Source organism: Ursus maritimus, unplaced genomic scaffold (assembly GCF_017311325.1).
Source record: "Ursus maritimus isolate PB19 unplaced genomic scaffold, ASM1731132v1 scaffold_1, whole genome shotgun sequence".
Classification (NCBI taxonomy): domain Eukaryota; kingdom Metazoa; phylum Chordata; class Mammalia; order Carnivora; family Ursidae; genus Ursus; species Ursus maritimus.
The window spans coordinates 24,635,655-24,660,102 of NW_024423343.1; the positions used below are offsets into that span (position 1 = coordinate 24,635,655).

The 24,448-nt window shown below is 34.1% G+C and overlaps 1 protein-coding gene across 1 annotated transcript in view; it reads left to right on the plus strand.

Annotated features, from left to right (window-relative positions):
* ERBB4 (erb-b2 receptor tyrosine kinase 4) overlaps positions 1-24,448 on the plus strand; it is a 666,536-nt gene that overhangs the window by 364,637 nt on the left and 277,451 nt on the right. The window contains exons 6-11 of the mRNA XM_008687562.2: positions 7,405-7,523; positions 10,256-10,397; positions 13,919-14,032; positions 15,599-15,725; positions 22,083-22,156; positions 23,121-23,211. Of these exons, the coding sequence (XP_008685784.2) occupies positions 7,405-7,523; positions 10,256-10,397; positions 13,919-14,032; positions 15,599-15,725; positions 22,083-22,156; positions 23,121-23,211 (667 nt within the window). The remainder of the gene's footprint in view (positions 1-7,404; positions 7,524-10,255; positions 10,398-13,918; positions 14,033-15,598; positions 15,726-22,082; positions 22,157-23,120; positions 23,212-24,448) is intronic.

Genomic DNA, 24,448 nt, shown 5'->3' on the forward strand with positions numbered 1-24,448 from the left:
TCTAGGGAACATTTCGTCAAGCTCCCTGTCTCTAATTAAGTGTATGTCTAAAGCATCCAGAAGAGATTTCCCTTAAATACTGACAAATAGAGGCTCAAGAAGCCCATTTGGTTGCTCATTACAGTGTTTTTATCACTCTAATAGTCAATAAATTCTTCTTCCCATCCAACTCAAATCACCTCTGCCTTAACCCAAGCATTTTTCTTGTTCAAACTTCCAAGTAGGTAGCTGAAAACAGCCTAACATTAAAACCATTCCATTGAAGTACTATCTATTTAATGGACACAATGTGTTTCATGGACACAGTTTGTCGAAATCTAGTCAATAAACAGAAATAGTATAGGCAGCATAAAGGTGCAGGTCACTGAATACTAATTGAAATAAAATAAAATAAAAATAAAATAAACGTGCTTTAAAATGTGTTTAGCAATGGAATTGGGGCTGTCCACGATATTCTTTACGAAGACAGCTGCTAGGTGAAAGAAGGGTGTAGTTTTCTGACGGTCTTTTACTTGCTCTCTGAATTTTTTGCCTTCGCAATCAGCCAAGCAGTATTTCTGTTCCTACTTTAGGTTTTTTCCTCCCAAATCTTCTTACCTGCTGGCATGTGGATTTTTTTGTTTGTCTGCTCTTCCGATTAGTGATAGAAGGCTTAACAACATAAATAGGAAATTGAAGCAAGAGGTCAGCTAGTGTGGTAAAATTTCAGACAAAAAACAGTCAATCGATCAATCAAATGGTATAAATAATCTATAGAGTTTTCTCCATTTTTGCTGGATAGAGTAATAATTCGCAACTCTAGACTGCATATTGGAATCACCTGGGGAGTCTATTAAAAGTGGCAAATCCTAGAACATTGCAGGTATTTTTGATTTAATAGGAATTAGATGATTCCCAGCCATTTTTAAAATTTTATTTAAATTTAATTAATTAACATATAGTGTTTATTAGTTTCAGAGGTAGAGTTCCGTGATTCATCAGTCTTATGTAACACCCAGTGCTCATTACATCATGTGCTCTCCTTAATGCCCATCACCGAGTTACCCCATTTCCCACCCCCCAGCCCCTCCAGCAACCCTCAGTTTGTTTCCTATAGTTAAGAGTCTCTCATGGTTTGTCTCCTTCTCTGGTTTTGTCTTATTTTATTTTTCCTCTCTTCCCCTATGACCCTTTGTTTTGTTTCTTAAATTCCACATACAAGTGAAATCATACGAAAATTGTTTTTCTCTGATTGAGTTATTTTGCTTAGCATAATACTTTCTAGTTCCATCCATGTTGTTGCAAATGGTAAGATATATTTTTTTTAAGTATTCTATATCCTGCCACTCAAAATGAGGTCTATGGACCAGCAGACAGTGACATTACCTGGGAGCTGATTAGAATGGACAACCTTGGGCCCCACTGAGATTGGCCAAGTTAAAATCTTCATCGACACAAGAATTCTTATATTAGAGTTTGAAAGACCCTGTTAGATGGTCAAATATACAGCTTGATTCAGAACCACTGGGCAGAGGAAGTAAATAGAACTAGAAGGCCCTGAGAGTGAGGATATGGACGAAATGAGGAAAGAAGCAGTAGATAAGGAAGGGAAGAGAAAAGTGGCAGAGTGTAAAAACAGGAGATGACACTTATAAAGACTTTGCCTAGATTTAACGTTATTTAATTCTTTAACGGGCAGAGATCTCTTCATTTTTGTCACTGTGATATCAGCACTCTGTTTTGCATTATGACTGTTCTTTATCCTTTTTGTAACTCATAGGAAACAATAATAAATATTTAATTAATAAACTGTTAAAGTTCTTTAAATAAAGTAAATTTCTAAGTGAGTAACTTTAAGCATAGTATTGTTATATTTAAAGAAGTAATTAAGCCATTGTTTTTATTAATGATGTGTTGATATGATAAAGCTAATTACAAGTACTTTAATTTCTTCAGATGATAGATATTCTCTCAACAGTATCCCCTTACTATGGAATGTGTGGTTCCTTAAGGTTTATCCATCTGATTATTATGGATATTTTGGATGAACCTCCATTCCCAATCTCAAGTTTACTGAGCCTATTGCAAGAAACATCTTAACTTCCCAGATTTCACCTTTTATATTAAACAATCACAGTTAGTGGTGTACCATCAATGAATGAGCTAGTTAAAATTCGACCCAAATATTTTAATGCACCCAATGAAGCAATTTAGGAAGGATACTAAATATGGGGGGTGGGGTGGAATCTAATGAAATAATATTCAGGCAAGTGTGGAAATTAATATAACCAAAGCAATTATAAGTTAATGTTCCCATGGAGGCTAAGTGAGTTATTTCATTGATTCAGGAACTGTTTTGTTTTGTTTTTCCATCATAATAAAATATGAGTATAGTTTGATGTGTTTAATTCATATTAAGTAGTACTATTAATCAATACGTGTCATTAAATAGATTGTACAAAGGGAATGTTTTCTTTTTAAAAATAAATCTCACATAACAATGTGAAGAAATGTTTCTTAACTGTGTCACATCATTGTTTAGAGATTAAGCTTATTGTTTTGGGTTTTTGCTTACTTATATAGTTACCTGTCAAGCAAACACTTCTGAAAATATTTCATGCTTACTGAACTTTCAGTTGGAATTAAGGCACATAAAAACCATGATAGCAAAAAGTGCTATTTTTAGTCTTGAATATATCTTACTTTTTTATTTTTAAAATGAATTATAGACTGCTTTTGAAGCAAACCCCATAATTCTCATTAATATCTTAAGTCAAAATTTTGAAACGTAATGACTTTAGAGAGATGTTTCTTTGTGTGTTCTTGAAGTGGAATGGCATATCTAAGATCAAAGTGTCCTGAAAAAATATGTGATATGTAACAACCAGATAGACAAAATTGCTATTTTGAACAATTTAAAGTTGACTCAACACATATGAATGAATAATTTGATGTACATATTTTAAAAGTCTCAGAGCATAATAATTATTATTGAACATAAGATTGTGCTGTTAAGTTATATTTTTAAAACATTACCGTGTTTAAATAGTATACTCACTGAGGGAATTGATCTTAATGTGAACATTTAATAAATAATTTTAAAATAAATTAATGGTTAATTATCTTTATAAATATTATCTACACTAATTTTCTAATTTGGTAGGAAAGACCAAAGTATATAAATGAAGAGAAACTGAAATATTTTGTATAGTACCTTGAACCACCATAGAGTTAAAAATAGAAATGAGCACTTAGATATATGTATCTAAGATTAAAATATGGTGTGACTTATAGGCTATTAATGCTGACTTACTTCGTGCTATTTCTGGCTGAGCAATGCCTGTCAGCTTAAAGCCAGTTAATAGGCTGCTCTGTGATAACACTTATTTCAAATCTAGTAATTTGTTTACTTAACATATGTCTGCTATTTCAATTAGCAACTTTGGCACATCAAAAAAGCCTTGTTAAATCTGGAAGAGAGGAATTATATATGAATTTATTTTTTTTACAAAAGTGTCTATTAAAAGTGTTTCCTTTATATAGTATAAATTACTAATTAGAATATCTAAATAAATATACTACTGAGATAAAAGATAGGAACATCAACATAAGCCCAATGTATGAAGTTAATGAGTGGATATAATTTGGATATATTTCATATATATAATGCATATGTGTATAAAATATAAATAAAAATTACATGAATGACAGGAACAGTTCTAGACTTTGGAATACACCAACAAACACAATATGTAATAAGTGAGCTATAAAATATGTCAGATGGTGATCGATGCTATAACATAGATGGAGGAAGAAAGGAAAGATGAAAGGAAGGAAGGAAAGAAAGGGAGGGAGGGAGAGAGAGAGAAAGTTAAAGAAAGAAAAAAAAAGAAGAGGAGAAAGAATCAGTAGTTCAGAAAGGATTCAGTATAAATAGGGGTTGACTTCACTGGGAAATTGAGATTTGAGCAAAAACTGAAAGAAGGTAAAGGGACAGGCCAAATTGATTTACTATGTAGAAATTTCTTAAAAAAAAAAAAAAAGACGTATTTATTTATTTGAAAGAGAGATTGAGAGTGCAAGTGTATATGCACCTGGGGAGGAGCAGAAGGAGAGGGAGAGGATTTCAAGGGGACTCCCTTCTGAGGGGTAGCCCAAGGTGGTGCTTGATCCCACGACCCTGAGATCATGACCTGAGCTGAAATCAAGAGTCAGAGGCTTAACCAAGGGAACTACCCAGGTGCCCCCTATGTAGAAATTTCTTTTAAAATACTTACAAAAGAAATTATTTCAAAATTTAATGTTACCCAAATTGCAAGTACAAATATGCCCTCACAGGTGCACAAGGGAGACTCAATCCATTAAGCATCTTACTCTTGGTTTTAGCCTAGGTCATTATCTCTTGATCATGGGATCGAGCCCCAAGTTGTGCTCTGTGCTCAGCTCAGAGTCTGCTTCAGATTCTCTCTCCTTCTCTGTCCTCTCTCTTTTTCTCTCTCTAAAATAAATAACTTAAATTTTTTAAAAAATGCACTCACAAATCCAGACCTAAAATTTGTCTTTGTCAAAATTCTGTAAGATGATAAGAAGTATCATATAACTTTATTTTTACAAAATAAAAACAAGGCAGAGAGAGAGTCTAAGTGTTGTTTCTGTTTAAACTCTATTTGATGTTTGTGTTGCTTGCACTACATAGGTAGGAATGTCATCATGTCCAGTAGAAGAATATAGTTCATATTTAAACATTATGCACTATTTTATGAATATGATAGTCATGTTCAATTAAAAAAGGATCCAAGTGAAAATATGGAATCATGAAGTAATCAATAGCAGAATTTAAGGAACATTTAAATCTAGTAATAGACACTCACAATAATTCTGTTATTTGGATTTTGATATGCTCTGTTTCTTGGTATTTTAATATTTGTCTATTTACAAATTTTTGTGCTCTTTGACTCTCTGCATTTTTTAAAATTATTTTTATTTGAGAGAGAGAGAGAGAGAGAACACTAGCAGAGTGGGGAAGGGCAGAGGGAGACGGAGAGAAAGTCTTAAGCAGACTCCACACTGAAATCTCATGACTCTGAGATCACGACTTGAGCTGAAACCAAGAGTTGAATGTTACCCGAGTGTGCCACTCAGGCACCACTGTATATTTTTTTCTTTGATATGTGCATTAAGCAGTCAACAAATAACTTCCAATGAATTGGCAACATATGATTTATTTAGTTGGAGAGGATGCTCACTTTCTTGTTTACTGAATGCCAAGCACTGTACCAGTCACCAAGGATAAAAACATGAATAAGACAATGGACTTCAAAAAAACTACTCTAATAGTTTAGTAGGGGGAGCAAACATAAAAAAAAAGATACAATATATTATGATAAGTGAAATAATAATAGGTAACAGTTGCTGACCACTATTAACAGGGGCCATGTTAAGTGCTTTATACCTATATCTCTATTTATCTCCAGTCCCATTAGATAGATACTAATACTAAATCCATCTTAAAACTGGTAAAGTGAAATACAGAGATATTCAATAACCTGCCCATATCACAAGAATAGAGTTTGGGTTTGAGCCTAGACCTTCAGACCACATAGAATCTGCATTAACTTTCTCCCTTGTTCAGAAGAAATAGTGATAAACTAACTCATCCTAGAGATACATCTGGAGTTTTCAGAGAGAAAGTGATACCTGAACTGGGTCTTATAGATGAGTATTTGCTAGGCAAAGAAGACAGGAAGGGTTTTAGCATGGAGGAAAGCATTATAAAAAGGCAATGAGAATCAAAATTGGAAATGATACAAGAAATCAGGAATCGCAAGTGTGACTGTGTGTGGTTGGATGTGAGAAGCATCATGAGAGATGCCAGTAAAGACAGAGATGGTGTTTAATTGATGAAGGACTTTAATCTCTTGCTCAGGGTTTACTCTATTAGTGCAAGGATGACAAGTTTTATTTGCAAAACAACACTGATTTATAGGCAGTGGCTTATATTTTCAAGTCATTGTTTTTAGAGCAGCAGGGTGGATTAATGGGGATCTGAGAAACCTTTTAGAAGGCTATGTAGTCATTTAGAGTAGAAAGGAGGGACGGTAATGAGGAATATTACTTGGCAATTTTATTTGGTAATTTTACTAGGTATGAGAAGCAAGGGTGAGGAGAAAGGAGAAATAGAAAACACATCCCCAGGTTTTAGCTAAGCTACTGAATGGATGGTGCTACCAATAATCAAGGGAAGGGAACAAAGAAGAGAGATATGCCTGATGGGTAAAGATGGGTAGTTATGTTCCATATTATACATCTTGGGATATCTAAATGGGGTCTTCTGTAGGCAGCTGGTAATAAATGGTGCTGCTCAATAGAAAATTCAGATTTGGACCTTATGTCATCTACCTATAGGCAGTATACAAATAGGGCAAGGATGATTTCATCCAGGCATGAGCCCGTCACCCAGAGAAAATTGACAAGACTAACTCTGGGCAATACTGTTGTTTGAAGGACAGACTTTGCTACAGTTGCCGTGAAGGAAGCTTTGAAGAACTGGTCAAAAAGATGAGGGAAATCAGACTGAAGGGAAGTATGGAAGCCAAGTCGTGATGTCCTATACATATTCTGTAACATTCATTTCTCTAAATACTTTAAAAATCTCTCTTTGGAATAAGTGAGATATAAGTGTCCCCCAAAGCTATAATTTTGATGTCCAGCCCATAGCACTGATTTTTACTAAAGCGTACCCTAATATAGTGCTGTCAGCTTGGATCAAAGGACATTATAAGAAAAGACCAGTGGAAATTTGTGTTACATCTACCATGAATGTCTCTCTCCCCCCTCCTCCTTCCCTCCGTTCCTCCCTCCCTCCCTTCTTTCTTCTTTTGAGGATGTAGTAAACAGTTATGCTACTACTGACCAGTTATCTATATCTGTATCTGTATCTATATCTATATTTATCTATCTACTTGATATGAATCATGTAAGATGTAATGTGAATCATGTAAAAGTTTGTTTCCCTTTTTGCATTGACTCTAAACAGCTTAGATTATTTCTGGGGATACCCTCTGTCATAAAACCGTATGCACATGGTGGATCGACTCGCTACTGACTCCATCTTTTGCAACCTGCCAAAATGCCTCATTCAATTATTTCAAATTTGATTCTTTCCTACTAAGTTGTGTGATTGTTTGGTAAGACTCTATAAGTGTTTGCTGAAACATGAAAGAAAATAAAAACAATATATGTGTTAATTTTGAAGGCGTTTGTACAGTGATACAGACTTCATTCGGTAAATGTTAGCTGAATTGAGTCAATGGTGGGTTGAGTATTTTTACCGGAGAGCTCAGCTTTCCTCAGCTACTTCAAAGCACCTTAGAAGTTTCTCTTGGTGACTGACTTTGATCAGGGTCCCATCTCTGTCTTCCACAGTGACAAGGACGGTGTGTGCAGAGCAGTGTGATGGCAGGTGCTATGGGCCCTATGTCAGTGACTGCTGTCATAGAGAATGTGCTGGGGGCTGCTCGGGACCGAAGGACACAGACTGCTTTGTAAGTCTTGGAGCTTTCCTTCTCCTTCTCCCATCTCCCTCCTTCCTGGTTGGACTCAGGCACATTGAATCTTTAACATTAAAATAAGATCAAGTTTAACCATTTTAGGATTAAGAAAGATCCTCTGCCTTCCTATAATTCATTCCCTCACTGGGTGGCTATTGATTAACTAGGATTGTTCTGTTCTACTAAATGAATTATGTCTTTCTGATGTAATTTATAATACAGGTGAGATGTATTAGAAAAATGTGAAGAGGAACATATTGAGATATCTTTTTAAAAGCTGACAGTGTCCTTTCAAAATTTACATTGATTACCTGTTTATGTTGTTGCATAAATGAGTTTTCCGAGGGGGGCTCTTGAATTGTATTTCTTGGATTTAAATTTTAAGATTATAGTTATAGATTTCAGGATTATGCATAAATTCACAAATTGAACTATTTCCCAGTTTATTTTGTTTACAAGTTAATATTATTCATAATTTATAAGATTTATAAATGTACGCTTAAAGCAATTTATATGCTAATCTGTGTGATTTTTATTTTAGAAAGGGACACTTTTCTTTCCTTAAAATTAACATTTATATCTTGTTGGGGACATGTTTTAATTACATTTTAATATTGCTGATTCAGTTCTTTCTGTTCTTTTGAATACAAATAGTTCTGTGAGCTATAGTTAACACAATTTCACATACAGACATTATTTTCATTTTAAGCTAAAAATCATAAAATAAGAAATTGTTCTTGCTCTTAAAAATGAACACAGAAATTCATTTCTTTTTTCCCATTTTCAAATATCTAGTGAATACACACATATATATTTAGAACCAAATATTTTTTCAAATTGACACTTAACTCTGAAAATAAGCAAAACATAAATTAAAGGTCTTATGACATAGTCATTTCTTAATTTTCTTAATGTCACAGGAAACTTAATTTGTCGACCCTAATCCTATAGTGAAACAAAAGTATATATTGCAGAAGTGAGTAGTGAGGAAAAAGAAAAGAAACATGTTAAAAATTTAAGGAAGATGCTTTAGCAGGCCTTGAAGTGAGACCTTTTGCCTTGCCTGTCACCAGACACGCGGTAAAGCTTGATGTCGAGGACACTGAGCAGGTGCTAACAATTACAAAACAGTAACAACAAGAAACACCAACAATAGCCATAACTTTCACTTAGAAGTTTTTCATTGCATTTGTTTTCATGGTTCCATTATCGTAATAAGCAGAGTGCTGGATGAGTCTCAGAATTCTCATTTCATTACTTTTATGGAATGGTCCAATGACTCCACTTTGGCATTTGGTACAGAATGTTCAAGAATGCCAGACTGAGGCCTTGGTGTAAGTTACGTTGCATGCTGTCTGGAAGGTAAATGTGTTTGATTCCTTCAGTTTATGTCCCTTTGTTGCCAAGCAATCTGTGCACAACATTGCATAAAAGTATGTTCGTAAAGCAATTACGAGGACACATGAAGTTTTATAGCCATAAATTAAAACTTACTGAGTTTTGTAGATTGCTTTTTAATAGATTCTTCCTGGAAAATGTCATCTTAGTGAATAATGTATCATGAGTGAGTCTCGTTCTGATTATGCCTCTAGTAGACCATCATCAGGGAAGTGTCATGTTGGTGATAAAGTGCTTGCTAAAACAACAATTGATGAAGAAAATGTTTTGTGGAAACAGAATGAATTAGTGCTTATTAATAACCATACATACAATTTATGATGAAATATAAAATATAGCTTGAGTGCATATTGTCTCACTTTCTAAGGCCTCAATTATTCCTATGAAGGTTTAAGTTGTTTAATTAAGAGAATTAGTTCATCCACTCTTTTGAAAGATATGCTTTTATGTACTTATATATATATATTCTATTTTTATACCAAGTACCTCTCAGGTGGTAAATTTGTTTTTTAATTCTTCTCAAATGCATTCAAACATGTTAACAAGTTGAGGTCTCAATACAAATATATAAGTCAGCAGAAACAAATTGTTTTGTTTGAACTTGATGACTTTCAGTAAATGGTGTGGTATTATGAAAAAGACCACGTAGGAAATGGCAGCACATTATTTAATTATGAGATAAGATAGGGCTTCTCTTCGTTTTGGCATTACATTCTCCATATTTACACTTGACGAGTCACCTGCCAGAGCCTTTTCTTCAAGTCCAGTTTAAATCGCTATCACAATGTTTACTCATTATACAATGGTGATGAATGTGCTTACCATGTCACTTACCGCACTGAACGTTTCCGAACACCAGTTTTAAGGAAAGTCTAGACTGTTGAATTGGGGGGTTAGTTGTTAGTGCCAGACTCTAAGACTCAACATAAACCCTTTGAATAGTGTGAGTTGAAATGATTTTTCACTATTAGCCAATGTTAATAATTTAAACCAATTATTAGTTTGGAGATTACTGGGTAGAGACTAGGTAACTTGAATATCAGTATATTTGTATAGATTGTATATTCATTGACATTAGAAAAACAGTTTTGTAAAATTTTCGAAGTTCCAAACAAATTTGAACTTAAAAATGAGCACTTAATGACTATAAAGCTGTCAAATTTTATGCTTTTTATGAAATATAAGAATAGAACATACACGTATTTTATATAAATATAAATATAATAAGCAAAGAACACAACCTTCTAACAAAGCTCTTAGAGCAGTGTTCCTTTAACAAGTATTATGAAGGTTATCTTTAGATGAAATTAATATTTGCTATGTTGCAGGCCTGCATGAATTTCAATGACAGTGGAGCATGTGTTACTCAGTGTCCCCAAACTTTTGTCTACAATCCAACCACCTTTCAACTGGAGCATAACTTCAATGCGAAGTATACATATGGAGCATTTTGTGTCAAGAAATGCCCACGTAAGTAACAAGATAAGAATAACCAAATTAATTAGATCATCATTTAAAAACACACAAAAATTACATACATTTATTGTAATTTAAAATTTGCGGCAATATTGTGAATTACTTGGCTATAGGTACTATTGCTACCATTTCACTAATAAGGAAATTAAAATTCAAAAAATAAAAGTGATTGGTCCAAAGTCTCAGCAAAGGAATGGCATATTTGAGGTTAGAGTGTAGTGTCATTGCCTTCTAAACTTACTGTTTTCACTGTACCTCCGTGTGTTTGTACATGATGCTGTTTCTCATTAAAGTGATTAGTCAAGTGGGAGCAAGCTTTGTAATGAATGAGATCTGCTCTAATCACAGTGAATTTTTACCTAATATCCTTTCTGATTACTTATTTGTAAAAAATGTATAGAATTATAGTTTTAATATCAAATCTAATCTTGAACAATAACAATAGATGTGAGGGCCCATTTAGAGGTCTTTACAGAATTGACAACTCATCCTGGTGATTCAAAGTAACCAGTTTTGCTTTTATCAATAATTCAGTAACTATATGTCTTCATAATTGCTCCAGTCAGTTTCTTTGCTTGGAATGAGCTATGGGAAATTATTTCTTCATTGTTTTATCTACTGGAAAAACTGAAAAAAAAAAATCACCACATTTGTCCATATATTCATTTAAAAGGAGACTGTTTTATAAGCTACAGCATACCACTATTATGGTTTTCTTCATTTTGTGCCTGTGATTGAATAGGAAGCGTAAAGGACATGGGATTAGAGCGGCTGTGGGTTCTGGCTTTGCCCACTCGTGTGATTTTAAATGAACTATTCAGTTTTTTGTATTCTCCTCTTTAAGATGTGGCAATATGTGGTAATAATCATAGCTTTCTTCTCTCCCAGAGTTATTATAATGATCAAAAGGATGGGGAATAAGAATCAGAGGGATAGCATATAAAAACAAGTCTTTGAACACAATGACAATTCTAGTCCTTATTATTAAATATTTTTACACTTGTTAAAAGAATAATTATTTATACAAGCTTTCAACACCTAACTTGTGGCAAGTGGCTAAACATTGAGAACTCTTTTGTGAAATTACACGCCCAGTTTCCTTAGATATGATAACTCCTAAATTTCCTTGCTTAGAATAGTTAAGGTCAACAAATTACAGACTAATTTAAAACACTTCAGTATTTATCTAAGTAAACTTCCAATATTTGAAGGGCCCTGCTTATAAGGCATGGTTTGCTAAACTGTAACTATCTTGGAAAAACAAAGACATTTTGCTTCTAAATACTGCTCTACAATCCTTAATCTCGAATTCTAAAATTCTAAAACTCCAGACAAATATTTTTTGAAACTCATTTGGCAGCAAAATCTGAAACTAACTGATATGAGGGTCTTTATAATTTGTATTTACTCCACTTGGCATATATTGTGAAAATGTAGACGTGTTTAAATATGGGGTATTCCTGTGAAGATCTTGCAGAAAGGATGGTTACATGATATATGGTACATTCACTTGTTGCAGGTTGAATTCCCCTCAGACAGAGATTACGTTGTTAAGGAGGAGTATTCTCAGCGTGAAGACAGGAAGGAGACAGGAAGGGAAAAGCTGTGATGCAGTCTCAACCATGTACTTGTGTGTGTGTGTGTGTGTGTGTGGTGCACGCCCCCTGGTGGATAACTGGGTATATCATGATCACACTGTACCCACTCCCATGGATCCGTATACATTCCTCTCTACCCCAGACTCCTTTCCATCCCAGATTTTCCAGTCTTTCTTCTCCCAGGGCAAGCCACTGCTCATGAGTCCATATTTATTCTAAGCTCAGGTCACTTCCAAAGTAAATGATCATTTGAACTACCCAGAATCGTGCCACTGGTAGGATTTTTTTCCTTGCCACCATCTTTCTAGTCCCCTCGTCAGTGAGGCCACAGAGCAGCTGCCGTTCATTTTGAGCTGCTTGCATCCACATACCAAACTTAGTTTTTGTCCTCCCTCTGTTAGCTTGTCACAAGTGCCCTTTCTTGGTCCCCATGCAACCATATGTATGAGCTGAGTGAGAGGTGCCCGCACAAGGAGTCTCGGCTACCTGCTTATGCAGTTTACTTGTGCCTCTGCCCAGACTCATATCCAATCTTAAATGCACTGCTTCTATCTTATAGTGGATTCCTGTTGGACCTGCCCAATATGTTGACATGGTTTGAATAAAACCTGATTTATGATGGGCAGTTCTGACTATAAGATCAATCAATGACCCATGGTTAGGGGCTCTATCTCTACCAGGACCCAGAAGCATATCAGGAGCTGTTTATTAAATGGTGTGTAATTCTGTGCTACAGATGGCATGAATTAGCTCTAGAATCCTAGAGGTCTCTGATACGATTTTCCAGCAGGGACTTGCCATAACTCCATTTGGCATATTTTCCACCACAGACACTCCTAACATCATATAGCCTCTTGGGTTTGTTTGTTTATTTGAGAGAGAGAAAGAGGGGGAAAGAATCTCAAGCAGACTCCACTCTGAGCATGGGACCCCAACTCAGGGCTGGATCCCAGGACACCAAGATCATGACCTGATGTGAAACCAAGAGTCAGAAGCTTAACCAACTGAGCCATCCAGGCGCCCCACCTCTTGGATTTTATGACCCAAGTAGTAGAAATGCTTGCATCCCAGACTGGACCTGTACCATATGCCTTTCCTGGTCTGAGACCCCTTCAAGGCTGGAAGCCTTCCATACTACTGAATATTAGGCCAGAAGCAGTATGTCCAGACAGGGAAGGATACAGCCCTTAAAATATTAAGCAGCCTAGCAGGTGTTGTGTTTTCCCTTTACTGTGGGAGGCTCTACATGCAATTATTTGTTCTTTTTTTGGTGGGGGAGGCAATGTCCTGGCATATTTCAGATCACTGGAGCCCTAAACATTTTATCAATGCATCAGGTAATCGGACACTCCTGGTTTATGTAGTATACTTTCTTAAAGTCCTGCCTTTCAAATTCCATTTGTTTCTTCCTATAAAACTATGTAACAGTTTCTATGGCATTCCACTGAAAGATAGAACACATTTTAAACATTTCCTCCTGGATATGAAGTGCACTCTCTCAATCCAAGGCAATTCAACTTCAGCTTCATTTGTGCTTCATGTAACTGGAAGTATTTTTAGACTTCAGACTTGCATCATGACATGAAATGAAGTGGAACTATTGAAAAACACAAACTAAATGTCATGTAGTTTCCTAAGTCTATAAAAGAAATTCACTCTATCTTGGGGGCACTTCAGGATGTGGAGCAGTAGTCAAGCAAGGACTAACTGTTGTTAACACATGTTGCCCTTGGATTGGAATGTGGATGTTTCTAGATTCTATTTCAGGTGGAGATATTTAAACAGAGTTGTTTTAGGAAAGAGACAGACAGGTATACTATCAATATGCTAATCACTGTCAAGCCCTAAAGTACTTTGTTTTAAACTTGTTTGCCGACCATCAACAATATTGCTAATTTTACCTTTTTCTCAAATCAGATAACTTTGTGGTGGATTCCAGTTCTTGTGTGCGTGCCTGCCCTAGTTCCAAGATGGAAGTAGAAGAAAATGGGATTAAAATGTGTAAACCTTGCACGGATATTTGCCCAAAAGGTGAGTGATAGCTGAGATTATTTTGGCTAGCACAAGGACCGACTCCAAGGTTTTTCCGTTTATTTTGTAATGGACTGGCTAAGTTCACCTCTCTGAACACACACATACTTTTCCATGACTTTGAATAGTTCCCCAAAGTATCAACTGTCTTAACAGTGTGTAGTATCGATTGTGAATGATGTATACTAAATGATCCAGGTTAAACTGGAAGTTAACTTTGATAGAAACTCGGGAAAGAAGTTACATTTTATTCTATATGCAGCAAATCTTAGAAGTTATGCACATTACAAAAGAGTACACGATCATTTTAGCATCCATATTAATTGCTTGCCACTTACCTATGCTAAATGATCTGCTGTGCATATGAAGAGGTGCAAAGAGACAAATAGCATGATATTTACCCTCCAGGTCTTCAAAACTATTTTGAAAGATTAGATATATAAAATGACAAGGAAATTTACTGTAAGTATTAAATAAATGGTGCAGATAATTCCTGCTTTAGGATTTTAGTAGAGAAAGAAATCCCTTTTAGCTGTGATGCTCAAATTCCTCACCCAAATGAAACTTAAATTAAACAGGATGAAAGTACAGTCCAAATTTTCTGAGTGGTATTAAGCCTTCCAAAGTATCAAAGATCACCTTTAAAAAGGGCAAACTTCAGATTTATTTTTAAACTATATTCTCTTTCTCTTTCCTCTTTCTCTCTCTCCCCCTCCCCACCCCCACACATTTTATTTTGCTTGTTTTGTGTTTAAGTAGAGCCTTCAGAAAGTACAGGTAATACTCAATTTAAGAATTTAAGTATAGGGGCACTTGGGTGGCTCAGTTGGTTAACTGTCTGCCTTAGGCTTAGGTCATGATCTCAGGGGTCCGGGGATCAAGCCCTGCATTGGGCTCTGTGCTCAGAAGGGAGTCTGCTTCCCCCTCTTCTCACTCTTGCTCTCCCTCTGACTCTCCCCTGCTCATGCTGTCTAACCCACCCACCCCACCCTACCCCACTCAAATAAATAAACAAACTCTTTTAAAAAAATTTAAAAATAAATACTTAAATGGCTCTTGATTCCGGTTACAACTCACATCATTAGTACCTTATTTAATATATATTCTTAATTAGACCAATGTTTTTAAAATCATAGTTTGTAGACCATCATTAGGCTATGAAATTATTTCACTCAAGGGACGAGGATTTAAAACTTTAAAAATGATATTTTAGGGTGGATGAGAAAATAGTTGATTTTATGTGGCAAAGGCAGGTATTGATTGTTACAAGTTTTGTTTTAGTTAAATATGTATTATGTGGGTATACTGGGACTTGATATAAGATATGATTCTTAATCATCATGGTCACTAGACTATAATGCAGGGACAGTATATTAAAGCAGGCCCAGCAGTTAATGTTGCACGAATAAATTATTATTTTATTTGTTAGAAAACTGTTTCTTTCTCATGAGGAACTCTTTTCATTTCATAATGAAAAAATACTGTTATTGTAGAATAAAAATGCAATGATTTATTGACTGAAAAAAAAGTTTCTCAACTCCCTGACTGTGAGTCTTGTTTCTACAGCTTGTGATGGTATTGGCACAGGATCACTGATGGCAGCTCAGACCGTGGATTCCAGTAACATTGACAAATTCATAAACTGCACGAAAATCAATGGGAATTTGATCTTCCTTGTCACTGGTATTCATGGGTCAGTATGAAATTTTTGCAGAAAATTATTTTATGAAGTGTAGACAAAGCTTAAGAGATGCCTTAGCTTTGTCTGTTTGATTCCCTTTGACCCAGATGAGTTCTACCCTTTGTTAATGCTCTTCTCCAACAAAATCAAATGCCAGATTTTACCAACAATGATAATAAAAACCACAGTTTTGAGATACATAGACTATGAGTTTAGTAACGACTTAGATGTGACAATATAAATTTGTATATAAACTCAAATGTGTTTGTGGGATATTTTCCTCAAATCCACAGATTTCAGAAAGCTTAGCATATTTTTAGATATGTTTAGGGAAACAGTGTCAATGGGTGAAGTGAGAAATTTTATTCAAATTCCTAACTGACTATTTCAGGAAAACATAAAATAATATTCATTGTAAAATATATCTCATAAACACAAATCAGTAACTTTAAATTCTCTTGAGCTTTCAGAAATTCTCTTTGGCCTGATGTATCTCTTTCTCTTTTTCTTAGGTTAGGAAATTAGTACTAGTATAGGAGAGCTAATAAATGAACGTCATTTTAGCGGTAAAAATTGTAACATTTTCTGGGATCCTTCATTACAGAACCACCTGCTGGCTTTAACTAGGAAAACAACCAAGTTTGTATTCTTTCAATTGTAATAAAAATGTCAATTTTTTACTTTTTATTTTATCTATTTATCTATATTACTCTTAATCCCTAAATATTAATGCTGCAGGCTACAGATAAAGAATATTACTCACATATTTCAGTTCAAAATCCTAACTCTAAACATATATCACTTCATGTCTAGAAGCAAAATAATTTAACAGATTATGAATAAATATGTCCAAATAGGAACAACAAGAGAAATAGAACAAAGTGTTTCTTTCCATGCAAATAAATTATAGTAGGTCTTACTGCATAAAGCATTTCTTTACTTTAAAATGTAGCTTTTAATATGGGTTCATGCCAGATACTATAATGGTATGTATACACTTTCTGCCCCAGATATATTATGTTCAGCCCAAGTAATGTTTAAAAAAATAAATATTTATGGTCAACATTCCTAACTGCTCTTTAAAAATATGTAGATTTGGTCACCCTTAGCACATACTTCTACATGGCAGCAATCTTTTGGAGCCGGGGTCATCCTAGCCATTTTGAAACAGGACAACCAAATTTAACAGAGTCACTACTAACTCTCTGAATCCATTTACACTGATATCCTCACCTCTTTGGCCCCAGTAGGTAGGAGACCTGGGTCAACATTTAGGTGTGTCTCTATAATCGAATGTATATATAACATTAACTAAAACAATATATCCACAATGTAACTATTTCCAAAAAACCAAATACCACCATGAATGAAAGATCATATCATGTTAACAGCATTTTCTGAGAAATAGGAAGACATATCCACTTAAATCACATTGCCCATTTCCACAGGGGTATAATAAATGAATTGGCCTCAAGTCCATCAGTGTGAGGAAAGATTTGAAAACATAGTCTCATAAATGTCATTAGAGTTGTTTTCATTCTAAGCAGACCCAATATCCATCTTTTATATATTAAGTATATTCATATTTCCTTTTCAATTATGAAACAAAAATTGTGGATGATATAGCCTACCTATATACATAATTTTATAAAGTGATTCTAATTCTCTAATTGTAATTTAGAAAAAAACAAGAAAAGTAATAGATAATAAAATATGTACTGATAGGAAAATGCTCAGCTTCTACCTACTTGTAATGAAAGTTTGGATTTATGAGAAATAAGATTAGAAGTCATTCTGTGCAAGAAGTATGGGGGAATAAAGAGCAGAGGAACAGCTGACCACTGGAATAAGAAATAAGTAACAGATATATTGTTATTGGACAAGAGGAAGACGGAAATAAATATCATTCAAATAAAGGCAACATGACTGCAGAATTACACACAGTCATGGTATGAACAACTATGAAGTTTGTGCTCATGGGTCCTTAACTGAATGGGACATTTTAAGGTTGTTCAGGACATAGGGCAAACCTTTGCTGTGAAACATTTAATTTTCAAAAACCTATAATGTCCCCCAATTTCTGTTACAACTAACATGCCTCTCCAAATGTCCCAGCTTCCCTTTAGTTGGGTGATACTGCCCCCTTTGAGAACCACTGCAAGAATTCTGTGATACTAGAAGGATTATGAACCAACAAAGCAACCCACTGATGGTTAATCTTGTAGGTGAACCATGGGTGGGGAAGTTCGACGAAGATGATCTAATGCAGTTCAGAATTGTTATTTTAGTCTTGGTTCCTTATGGAGCATATTTATCAAAAGTCTGTATTTATACTAATTGTAAAATGGTTTTACATATTCTGAATCACCTAACATCCAGAATAGGGGAAATATTCATCAATAAATGCAAAAAAAAAAGGGGGGAAGAAGATAGATCAAGATATAAAAATATATTGCACAATAGACACCATATATTCACAAATTTTTGAGAAGAATCATTACAAAGTATTAGATTAATCCAGACTTTCAAGGAAAACAACCTTGCTAATTCATTCAGGTGAAAATGAGTTATAGAAAATTGACTCACATGATTAGAAACAGACAGGTAAACAAAGCCTGTCTTAAAAATGAGCTCAGAAAGTAAGAATTGAAGTTCCTACTTCAGTAATTTGATCCAGACTTGACTAGAGTTTGATTTGAGGCTCTGCCATAGACAATTTTACTGAGTTGCTGGGCTTCCACTATATGTCAAATGTTCAGTTTCTTCCAATGTAAAATTGAGAATTGGGTTTATAATCAATACCTACCTTCTCTGATTATTTCAGGGATAAAAAACAAAAATTATTTTTAAGTGCTCAGCTAAGTACCTGATATATTGTAAAACATTAATAAGTGGTACAAAAAAAAAAAAAAACAAACAAACAAACCACAGGGGGAGGAAAGGAGGGAGAGAAAAAAGGGAGAGAGAGAATTTTAAAAAAAGTGAAGGAGGAGGAGGCAGGTCTAAAGAAAAATCTCAGTGACTATATCTAGTTATAGCACAACATGCAGTGTAACAGATATTATTTTGTAGACTACTGAAAACCAAATAAAGGCAAAGTTATTTTCATGGCAATATTTCCTTTACGATAAGCCATACTCCTTCCTTAGTCCAGAAGACTATTATTTCTTCTTTATCATAGCACTTAACTTGGAATATTTTAATACTAACATTATAATTAATATTATTGTGTCTCAACCATAATATATAAGGCATTTTCCAGGACAAATATACATGTTATATTTTATATTTCTTATTCCCAATTTTATGCCAGTATGAAACATATATTCTGAAGCCTTTCTCTTGATCTTAGGAAAGTTTTGATAAAATGTTAATTCAGTAGGTCTAAGGCATCTTATAAATGTATAGGCATTATGTGTATTCATGTATACAATGTATGCATGTGTGGAAAGAGAGATTTTAAATGTAACATAGAATATTATAAGCAAAAAAAATTCTAGAAAATTAAAGGCATATTTTACTCACTTAATTCCTGTTACCATTGATCTTTTATTATTTTTCAATGGGATGTATGGTTTGAGTAAAATAGCTTAAGCTAATAGGTAAAATTCATAATTAGATGAGATTATACTTTTCAAAAACAAGTTTCTGCAAAAAATAAACTTACTGTCAATTTGTCAATTATAATTTTAATATGTAAAAGAACTCAAGAAAGTTAATTGGCATGATCAGTTTATAGCACAATGGTGTCATTGCCAGAAATAGACTAGGTGCTCTTACTCCTTTATTTAGAATGGGAACCAAGGCAAACCTGTGTTCAGGGTTATCCATAGGAATGTTCACCTTTAATCTCTTGTCATGTTTGAGGATAGTCATGCGCATGTACTTAGAGTAACAAAATGCTCACCAAATAAGCGTGTTCATGCTGTGTCACAGGGAGACACAGACAAGAAAGTGCTTAGATAAGAGAGTGCAATGATGATATACAATGGAAAAGAGAGAATGGGTTTGGTGAAAAATAAAGCAATTTCAATGCAATTGTAAAAATACGTTTCTCTCTATCCTGAGCTTTATTTTGGACCACCAAACACAATGACATGAAACACACTTCACATGGCTCTGAATTTAGCTAGGGAAGTTCTCAATTTTAAAGTACTATGGATTTCAAGTGGCTATAGGATGCAACTCCCTGCAGGTACTTTGAAGTTGGTAAGTAGGATTCTGTCAACTTATTTTATGAGAGTCCTGAATCTCTAAAATTAAGTATATAAAACTTCTGTGGTCCATTGGGCTTCATATGAACAGTCCAGAATTCATTTCATTCCTGGCAACTTGGAAGTGTTCTCGGTAAAGGTTTGGACTGACCCCATTATTGTGTGCTTGCCCTGAATTGTGAGTGTTTCTCAATAAAGCCAAAATATTTGATTATATGACAAGAGCTGTTCTATACACTGCTTTTCATCAAACAACAAATATTGAAGCTCATTCTACCACTGCTGCAGAGCTGATATTTTCTCTGCATACAGAAGTCTTTGCACATTAAAAAATGATAACAACAAGATTTTTCTTGCATGGTGAACTTAATTTCTTGGCTTCACGTTGATCAAAAGCATAGTATTTCATTCGATGTATCTTCAGTTATAAATAGAGCAAGTTTGCCAGAACATTTAATTTAGACTTTAAGCTTTTCAGAGACATTCATATCACATTGAGGAAAATCCTTATTTATGTGTGAATTATAGGGAAACTCATAGTGTTTCTCTAAGCCTTCTAGAACACTCTCTGTTAAACTAGTGGTACATTGTATCAATTATACTTCATAGATTGAAACAGTATTTAATCAAGCATAGTTTTTGTGGTTTTGTTTTGTTTTTTGTTTTTCGTATTTTTTAAAGATATAGGATGGTTCACAGTATAGAAGCATATGCAGATAAACCAAGTTGAGAGAGCCAGTAAAATGGGGTTCCAGAGATCAAGGTTGCTGGAACTAATAGAGTTTTCAAGGTCCTAATGCAAGGATGAATTAATGTCAATGGTTTCAGACTCAAATTCCTAGAAGACAGGCCAAATGCCTTCCTGTTTGTCAAGGGACTGTGGAGCATCTTGATTGATAGCCCTATTAAGACCACCTGCGATGTATCACTGCATCCTATTGTTTACCCCCCAAGTGAAAGAGAAGGTTCTCAAAGATGTAGAACAACAGATGTCCACAGCAAGATTAAAGCTCAGGTGATTGCTACAGATGGATACATGCTTCTAAAAAAAAAACCTAAGTTCATTGTTCTTAGGTTTGCTCTCTTAGAGAAGTGGTCAATGAATAAGATTTAATTTTGCTCTGGAGGGTACATATTGATATGAGGTCTCTACTTGCCCAGGATAGCACAGATCATATTTCAAAGTAATAAAACTTAAAAAAAAAAAGTATTCCTTAAAACAGCTGAAAATATTGGTTGAATTAATGAGAAATATTTGGTATTATTTGCAAGTATGCAATTATTTGGTATGGTCAGTATATTATACATGAAAGGTATCTTCCTAAGAAGAAAACTTCTGAAAAAAATCCAATAAATATTTCATTTTAAAAGGTATTTTATGTTCATTTTTGAAAAGACAGGGCATCTATATATCAATAATATTAATTACAAAGATATATTTATTCATTAGGAGATGGCATTTTTTAAAAAGCTCCAAAATTTACACCTTTGGATATTATTATATTTGTTATAAATTTTGTTTCAGATGTTAGTATGATTCATAAAGATGCAAGCAAATATTTCTTGTGCTATAAAAGCAAATATAAATAAACCAGATAGGAACAAGATTGCTCTAAATAATCCTTATGAAGAGTAACTTTCATACAATGTTATGAAAATTTACTATTAAATGTAAGGATATAGCAAAAAAGAAGAAAGTGATTTCTTGTGTTTGTTTTTATCCATCTTCTGAAATTGTAGGTGCTATTAACAATTTAGGATGCTTTGAGGAGCCCAAAAGGCAATTGTTGTCACCATAATTATTTGCAGAGTATATTTTTCCCAATTAAGAAGAAAACTTTAAAGGCAAAATAAAATAAAATTATTTATAAATAGACTTGTTATATTTGGAGGTTTCTTTAGGATAGTCAAACTGGACCATTCCTCTAGAACTAGAATAGCCTTCAATGAAGAACTCATATTTGATATGATAAATGTCCTCAAAGCACCTTTTAATCCTCCTCCACATGTAGCATAACAAACTTTGGACAAGGAATTGCTAATGTTTCCATTGCTACTTAAAATTCAATTTGAATGAACTAACTATAGTTACATCTTATGTTTTCACTCCTTTATCTAATTTAAAATTTGGCTGCATTTCTTCCTGACTCTCTAGGGACCCTTACAATGCAATTGAAGCCATAGACCCAGAGAAACTGAATGTTTTCCGGACAGTTCGAGAGATAACAGGTAATTTTTAAAAGTGCGATTGTGGTGCTATGAACTATGTGACTTTTAGTGTTTTCCTGAAAATAGTACATAATATTGAAATCGGCAACTTATTTTCAAAGTGAATTCTAGTTTTAAAAATGCATGTGATTTTAAATGATGGGTGTCTTTATTCCTTAGCCTCTGTGCTCATTGTGAAAACCCATGGAATTTATAAAATAAAATATCCTTAACATTTTTATGTTATTGTTTTTGTGTCAACTGATCTTTTGATCCATGTTTTTCTAGGTACTTTTTCATAAGAAGTACTATTGAGCGTGGATAGCAGGTGGCAGTCATTTAGCCCATATTTATGGAGCACCTGTTCAGGGCTGTTATATATAGTAGCTGATAGGGGACTCATAGACATGAATTGGATATGGATTTGCTATCAAAGAATGAAAAATCAGATGAGAAAGATTAGGTATATACAGAATGCATTAGGCTGCAACGCAGGCAAATGATGTCATAAGTGTAGAGATATAGTAGTAAAGAATTTCCAGAGAAATTAAAACTATATTTTTCCCTTTATGTAATTAGACTAAGTAGTTTTGATTTTAGAAGAATGAATCAAATTAAGGATCATTTAATTCCTTTTACATATATAGTTCTATGATTCTGTGTGTCTGAGAAACCTAGATTTTTGGTGTTTATTAGTTTGGTATTCATTATCTACTGAGTATTGTGGCCCAGGAACATTGGGTAAGACACTCAGTCTTGGAAGAAGAACTATGAGATAGAATAGAATGACTTAAAATAGGAGTATTCAGTGTCTTTCTGTCTTTTTCTTTCTTTCTTTCTTTCTTTCTTTCTTTCTTTCTTTCTTTCTTTCTTTTACCTCATATCTTTCAAGAATTTTCATCACATTTCAAGGATACTCAGTATTAAACACAGTTACTAAGGTAATGATATTCTGAGGTGTTTTTATTGCCCTTGTCTTTTTTAGGTTTCTTGAACATACAGTCATGGCCCCCAAACATGACTGACTTCAGTGTTTTCTCTAACCTAGTGACCATCGGTGGAAGAGTCCTCTATAGGTAGGTGTATATGTTCAGAGATGCAGGGCTTCCAGATTTCAAGACTAATGTCATGTGTACATATGTCAAAGTTTCAGCCTCACTGATTCTAGAAATATTGGGTTTCCATTTTTAATTCCAAAGGTAAGCCCAATGAAAAATACCCCTGGTTGTATGCAGGATACAAAATAAATAAATAAGTAAAGTATACAGAATAAACAGTTTGATTCTTCAACTGCTTCTCACTTTTGCAGGTAGGGAGTGCATAAAATCAAACCTTTGTTTTTGAACATATGTTATCATAACTAAAAACTAACATGGGATGACTAGATAATGGCTTAGGTGTGTGGGATACAAATGCTAATTTAGCAGAAGGTTCTTGTTTCTGGTGCCATCATTTGAACCACGGATCATGGGGCTAATATGTCAGGACTTGGCCCACTCCTCTATGTGCAATGCTGGCTAATAGCGGTCAGAAAAAGCAGGGCTCCAAAGCACACTGTTCTAAAGGTCTAATATCAATATTTTAATTCACATAATAAAAATGTGTGAATTAATATTTAGTAAGCCACTGCTTTATTTTATTTTAGATTTCATCTGTATGAGATTCTTATTTATGAACAGTTAAAAGTTGATTTACAAAAAGGGATTTAGATTTCATTTTTTCTACTTAAATCTGAAAGATGCCTTAAATCAATACTGTCACCAAATATTGCATAATAATATTTCACAGAAAGTCCACTGAATTTTGCATTAAAACAGGTATATCTGTAAGATTTTAAACTGTGAAGGGGAAAAGTTCTTAATAAAAAGGCATAGTGGAGAGATACTGTCTATCCAAGTGCTACATGCAACCAAATTTTACTATCCATTGAATCAAATGTTAAAAATCTGTCAAGCATAATTATGTTCACATTTTAATAAACAACTCAAGATGGTTATGATGGGAACACAGATTTCAGAGAATGAATTACATCTCAGTTGAATACACATGTACTGAGTTTTATATATACATATGTATGCATGTATATATATGCATGTAAGTATATAGGTAGGTATGTGTGTGTATATATATCTCTGTATATTTATTTATATACACACACACAACACATGGAAAAAATCCTGAGTATTGTCAGCAAAGTATATTTAGATTTATAAATAAAAGGGGACAGCTTTGATCTCCAAAATGTAAAATATTGTTCATTAGTTGATTGAAATGTGGGAAACAGATGATTCTTTAGAGAATAGAAAAGGAATT